The 7292-nt window shown below is 40.6% G+C and overlaps 1 protein-coding gene across 1 annotated transcript; it reads right to left on the bottom strand.

Moving 5' to 3' along the window:
- Window positions 1-4238: 4238 nt before the first annotated feature.
- Window positions 4239-6402, bottom strand: LOC137818426 (uncharacterized). The gene has a single exon (XM_068621860.1). The coding sequence runs from the start codon at window positions 5977-5979 to the stop codon at window positions 4462-4464; it is 1518 nt and encodes a 505-aa protein (XP_068477961.1). The 5' UTR covers window positions 5980-6402; the 3' UTR covers window positions 4239-4461.
- Between the last annotated feature and the right edge of the window lie 890 nt (window positions 6403-7292).

Below are 7292 nucleotides of genomic sequence, written 5' to 3'. Positions count from 1 at the left end.
TCCCAAGATAGTGTTTACCTCTCCATGGATAGGCACCTCGTGCCCCTGACCTGATCCGCTCCCGCAGCTACCAACACCTGGTCGTTTTGTGCCTCTTGAAGATAGTCCTTCAAGAAACCGCTCTTCACCAGTTCATCTAGTTGATGCACCAAGGCCAAACAATTTTGTGTGTAGTGGCCATTTTCCTAGTGAAATTCACACCAAGCGTTCTTGTTGGGGCCCATCTTCCTATCTGTCTTCGCTGGTACCTTCAATTCGCTGCTATGTTCGGGATGGCGATCAACTGCTTGAGTTCCACACGAAAGTTATGCTTCGGGGGTGGGTCTTTTCGTGCGCGTGTGTGAGTCCGCTCATAGGGCTTTCCCACCCCCTTTTTCTCCGTCGTTTCCTCATGCACCCTCATTGGTGGAGGTCGTGCTGCCGCTCGAGGTCGGGCGGGGCCGACAAGACCTTGTTTCTGCGTTACTCGATAATTTGCGGCGATGTGTGCTAACGCACGACGTCTAATCTCTGTGAACGTCTTCAGGTAGAACCTTAGTAGTGACTCACTGAAAGGTCCCGGCAGCATTCCCTGGACAAAGGCATGTACTATCATGGCTTCATTAGTGGGCTTCAATCTCACCACTTGAACAAGGAACCTGTTCAAGTAGTCCTTCATGGACTCCCCCTAGTACTGTTTGACATCGAAAACATCATAAGAAAGTCGGGTGGGGGCCTTGTTCACAAGGTACTGCTCCCTGAATAGTGTAGAAAACTGGTCGAAGTTGGTGATGTGTCCGTCGGGAAGGCTAACGAACCACTCCAACGTCGTGCCCGATAGTGTGCTCATCAGCATTTTGCAGTACACGGCGTCAGATCCTCCAGTGAGCATCATCTGGGTGTGGAACGTTGTGAGATGGGCCTCTAGGTCCTCTACTCCTGTTAAGGAGACCTTCAGGCCCAGAGACGTCGTTGGTAACGCCGTATTCATGATTGCTTGTGAGAACGGCATGGGACATGCCCTAGGTGGTGCCGGCGGGGCACGTTCGTCTGTCGCGCAGTCCCCTACATGTTGCAAATCCCTATGTAGTTCTTCATTAGCTCTGCGCAATTTTGCGTTGTCCGCTCGGGAAGCCGCTACTTCTGCTTGGAGGGCACGCATCGTATCCAAGATTTGTTGCGTGGTAACGTTGTCCCCCCCCCCCCCCCCCCCCCGAAGGGTACCCTTCCTGCGGATCCAGCAGCTGCTTGCCTCGTACTCCTCATATTGTTGGTAAAGACTCTTAATGTAACTGTGAGTGGGATCTTGTTTTAACGGGCCCCACGGTGGGCGCCAAATGTTCCTGTCGATTGACTTGCTCCGCCGGTTGACTCTAACAACTGATGTCGCCCTTTAGTCTTGCCTGAGGAACGTGCCTTCTTGATCAAGAAATCTCTCACCTGCAACAGACAAAGAGGCGCTCTAACGGCCGTTTGCACTCTGACACTCAAGTCAGTATTAGGGCAAAGAAACACCAAATGTGTATATTAGCTTCAGTCTTTGAAATTGCGTACCTTACTAAGATTTTGACACCCTTTATATAGGTTGAAACTAGGATTTACCTTTGCGTTGTTACCCTTGATTAGGGTTCCTTGGAGAATGTCCTTGCGCCGCTATTCATAGAATCTTAGCGTATCTGGCACATGAACTTCCCTTAACTGGAGTGCAACGAATGTTAGAGTGGCCACTTGGGTACCAACTTGTGCACCCAATCTCTAGCGTCATCTGCTTCGTGGGTGCCCTAAGTTTTCAAGTGCCATGCATGCAACTTTCCCTTGAAAGCCTAACCCTAATGGGCCTTAACACCTCCTAGGATTATCCACACGCGTTGCGCCTTCATGCGTCATACACACCACATGCATGGATCCCTCGTGACTTAGGCTTCCCACATATCTCTTGTCTTTAACTGTTATCTTATCGGGCCCACCTTACGTGACCCTCTACAACGTCCTGACGACCGATGTTCGATCTTATTCCCCTACTGGTGGGGTTCGATATCGATCTCTAACATCGGGGCTTAGGATACAAATATCAAAGACTAACCAATTCCCTGGTAGGTGTGTCCCCTTCCATCACCAAGCATCGGTGCACGATGTCTGAGGTCAGTATCTGGGTTGATGACCGAGGACTGACCGGGACAATATTATATTTTAATAAATAAGAGATATCAAGTAATATTTGAGAATAATTTATTCATAAATACACTATGAATTTATTGTTTCCAAAAAATTATAATTATTAATTTAGTAATAATTTACAGTTTTGCAATTTAGAAGGATTTGTTTTTAAATTACATTCTGACTGATATAATCTAAAATAAAATTTAAAATTATACAATTTAAATTTTTTTAAATTATGTATTTTATATTTCAAAGTACATAATTTTCAACTATAAATGTGATTCAAAATTATATTCTAAATTTTACAATCTAAAATTATATTTTAAATTATATATTCTAAAATATAGATTTAAATTAACAATAACAAATACAAGCTAGTAATTTTTTATATTATTGAAATAGGAGATAAGGGAAAAAAGAAGCATTTGTAAGTGTTTATCTTTCTCTTCGTACCAGATCAAATTGTTGTAGAATTTAGTTTTGCAAAGATTCAATGGACTATAAAAACAAGTTTGAATTATATTTGAATTAGTCTAATCTCATACCAATACTGGATCTAATTGAGAACTAAACCAAATTCAATAGCATTGCTTCTGGATATTGCTATGACACCTCTATGTAATTGATGCCTGTGTTTTCACTTCTATGCTAACACAGAGAAAGAAATAAAGTGGATAACAGAATATGTTAAGCAATGTTACTAGGACAAGCCTAATCACCTGTACCTGCGCCACATTATAATCTGTATCTATTTCTAACCCATATTAAAAAACTTCATCAAAGCCTTCATTTGATACCATATTCTTTAATGGCTGTAAAAAATTGTCTCTATTCTTTAACTTTTGCTCTTCATTTGCTAAAGCATGCGTTCGTATCTATCTGGAATCTTGAGAACAAATCAAGAAAGATGCAAACCATCAAGAATTATTGTCCCCATTTCGATGTCAGTAATAATTAGCCAAAATGTCCCAATCCCATATACGATCCTTTTCTCGAGTATGAAGTTAGTCTTTTTTTTTTCAACAACCAAGACCCCACATGATACAGTTAAAAACACTTGAGAACCTGTCTGCACCAGGAAAAGTGATCCAGGAAAAGTGGCATTGGATATCTGCCCTTGCTACTTTTCAAGTGGGGCATTGAATCTTTTAACAGGATTGGAAATTATATTAAGGGTAAATGTTGGATCATTGGAACCTCCAATAACACTATCAGTTGCTATTGTGAATTGTTTGAGCCCTGATTCTGAATGTACTGTTTTGCAGGAGTCTCTTACTTTGAATAGAGAAGCATGCACTTTATAGAATGTCATGTCCAGATAAATGACAGTTCAAAAATCAAGTATCAATACCAAACTCATTATTCGTTTATAAATCAAGTATCAATATCACACTGTTTTGCATGTGGCCTTGCATTTACAAGCTCATTACTCATTTTCCATAAATGCAGAGAACTAACCTAAAGAAAACCACATTTTAACAACCTCGTCGCTGGATTCTACCTAAATGACATGTTTGTACAACATCATCACATGGCTGCTCTAATTAATCATAACCTGCTTTCGCTTTACTAATCATTAACAAGCATAGTTTAAGATAACACAGTCAATAAACAGCTTATAAGTGATACGTAAGAAACCATGTAACATCATCAGAACAGTTATCCTCTGAATACTACCAAGCTGATAAACTGCAACTTAGCACTCCAGAATATACCAGTGTCTGTTGATTAATAATAGTATAAAGCAAGATTTTAGTTCAGTCTCATTGGTTGTTATTGTCAAATGATTGAGTTCATCGTAATGGTGTTTTCCGAGCAATATGCGCCTGAAAACAATTTCGGGAAAGTCATCACCTGGGGCAATGAGTACTGGTCTCAAATCTCTAAGGTCCAGTATTCCTGCCAGAGCCACGGAAAACTCGGTCCCAGTTCATTCACAGAACCTTTTGACATATATCTCCAACGATTTTATCACCCAGTGAAATAATTATTCAATAATAATCTGCCAAAAGGAATCATCAAATTCTTTTGGGATAAAAATAACAGATTAAACTTTAAAGTATTATGTTCTACATGTACACAGATAAAAGAGACATATGTAGCAAATATGAATGTTGTAATGGGATGATTTTCATTTTCAGTTGCAACTGTTACATGTAATGAAGTTTAAAATGTAAAGTACTGTCTCTGTCTCTCTCTTGTCTATTGGCTGGGGAAAAAAAATAAGAAAACTATGAGGAAAAAACATGAAGAAGGTAACAGTAAAATAAGAATGGTACAGAAAGTGTATATAGGGTTTGATCCTTCGGGTAATTTTACAAGTTAAAACCATTGATGAACAAGAACTCCACTCTGTCTAAGAGAGGTGAAGAGCTGCAAGCACTGATCATAAGTTTTCTCATACTTGGGACTCCTCTGTCCAGGGCAACACCTCTGCCACCTATTGTAATGGCACTCAAGAAAAATCTCATCCACCAAACATATAGCCCCAGTTTCAAACAACCTGGGAATCAAATCAAACTCCGTACCCTCCACATCCATCTTCATCACAACAAAATCGTTCTTTGAAACCGTGTTCTTCAACCAGTCAGCAAAATCAAACCCGGGAATCTTCTCAACCTCACCACCATCAAAACCACCCGAAGACTGCAATGGTTGAATCCTCCCCATGCCCCTGCCCTTACCCTCAACCTTCTCCCCAGGGCCACGGTTAATCTCAAACACCAAACTTTCATTCCTAACCCATGCAGCATAAGGCAACAGAGTAACCCCTTTTTTCAAACCATACTCCTGATGAAACGTTCTGTCAGCCTCAATTGCATACACATGAAAGGTCTTGTTCTGTTTCGGATACTGTTTCCTAAACCAACTTCCAATACTAGAACCATAGCTTCTAGCTCCAACATCAACATACACATACCTATCCTTAAAGCTTATATCGACCATTGAAGAAAGGTACCTTATGTTCTTCACGTTTCTCTTCAGAGTGATCCATGGCTTCAGTGGCTCCTCTTCAATTAATGCCTCAGCGTTTCTAACCAACTTTTTCTTGTACTCTAGAACAGAGCATTCTGCATTGGAGTCAGAATTAGAATCGGAACCAATTCCATAACGCTCTTTCTTCACAACGAGTTCTCTTACGGGAGACATCGATGAATCAAACCCTAATACGTCGTTTATTTTCACCACATTGCAACAAAAATTGAACAAATCAACGAATGAATTAAAACTGTAAGTGTCATTGGCCTTTACATGGAACGCGGCAAACCCTTCGGGTTTGAGCGTCCGGGCAATTTCCGCCGCAAACTCCGCTGGCCGCGGCGATCTCTCGAGGGCGCCGTCACCAGCGAACACAAAGTCGAACGTGCCGTTCGCGAACGGAATCCGGCGAGCCTCGCCGGACTTCACCAGCGGCGGCGACGCCTTCTTCGAAATACCAATAGCGTCCGTCACGCCGATCTCGTGAAGCGCGAGGACGTCGCGGCCGGTCGGCGTCTCCAGGCAGAGCGACTTCGCCGCCGGTGAGAGGAATCCGCCGGCGATGAGGTCCTGGAACACAGACGAGTAGAACCGAACGCCGCTGATCCACTCTTTACTGGCGTAGCGCTCGGGTGCTGCCGCGCCGCCGGAGGCGGCGCGGGCGGCGAGAGCGCCGGATCTGGTTCCGGCAATGGCGAGATTCAGCGACGGAGAGAAGAAGCAGAAGTCGCCGAGGGTGCAGGATTCGCCGGCGAGGGTGATGACGTAAGCGAACCGTACGATGACGATGAAAAGGCCGAAGATGAGTAACCGTATGAGAACGTTTCTGAGAAAGCCAGGCTTCCCAGCGGTAGGCTCCATGGAAACAGATTGTGCACTTTTCTTAAAGAAAAATACTATTTACGATAAAAAATAATGAATTAAGTGAAAAGAGAGATAGCGTTTGAATATTTGTTTAATTTATCTGGAGCAGAAGCGAGCGGAGGTGTGGTTAGCGCCGATGAGAGAAGGTGAATTTGGGAGGGAAGGAATTGAGAAAGAGAGAGGGGCAAAACGGGAATTCATGGCTCCGGTGGGTTGATTTGAGTTCTATGGAACAGTGATGAGAAAGAAAGAGAAAGAGTTCATTAGGATTACTCGGTGGGTTTTGGAAGAGTGAGTATGTTGAAGATGATAAAAATAAGAGGGACGCCGCGTGGAGGTTAGTGGTGACCGGAATAGCCGGTTGTCTCTACGCGGAAGGAACTGCGTAGACGAAGGAAGAAGGAACGATGGCGTGGTCCCTTTTGTGATTTATTTATTATGAAAAATGATATTTTTATAACTATTAAAATTGTATATAATTTTAATATGATTTATTTAGATATAAAAATATATAATAAAAAATAAATTTATAATTAAATAATATTAAAATATATTAAAAAATAATATTGAGAGTTATATCATGATTATAGATTATATAAAAAAAATTAGGATTTTTAATATATTATTATCCATTTATTATTTGGCTTTCATTATAAAATTAATATAGAATATAATATATAGAATAATTGAGGCGGTTGTTATGGGTTTCATAATATTTATTCCAAAAATGATGTGATGACGAGTTGCGTGATGTAAATGGGAGAAACACTGAATTGGGAGTTTGCTATGGAATGGAAGTGGCAAACAAGCATTTTACACAGTGGCAAGTGTTTATTTCGCGTCACTATAGACAGGTCCATCTTATCCTAGAAGTAATAATATTATTGTTTGGTCAAAGTGTAACATTTCTTTCTTTTTTTAAAGGTGAAAAGAACCTTATTCTAAATTTTACTTTACCTGTATTACAATATTTACAGGAAAAGTTTACCTATAATACATTACTTATAAGAAAAATTATAAAAACATTAAACATTTCTTATTCGAAAAAAAAAAAACTTACATACAATACCTATTAATATTGATATTGTTGGTTTTGTTAATTTTATAATATTGTATATTTAGCATTTGGATCTTCATTTATTGTCGCCACCGTGCTTGGGGTTCCATCTTCTATGGCTGTGACGACCATATTAAGCACTCAGCACATGCAAAATTTTCGAAAACAGTTTAATTAAATTCATTAAAGAGAAGGTCAAAACTTCGTTCTTAGCAATATAATTATGGTAGCACATTATTTTAAAATATTAAAA

Source organism: Phaseolus vulgaris, chromosome 10 (assembly GCF_000499845.2).
Source record: "Phaseolus vulgaris cultivar G19833 chromosome 10, P. vulgaris v2.0, whole genome shotgun sequence".
Lineage (NCBI taxonomy): Eukaryota > Viridiplantae > Streptophyta > Magnoliopsida > Fabales > Fabaceae > Phaseolus > Phaseolus vulgaris.
This window is presented reverse-complemented; position numbering and strand designations above follow the sequence as displayed.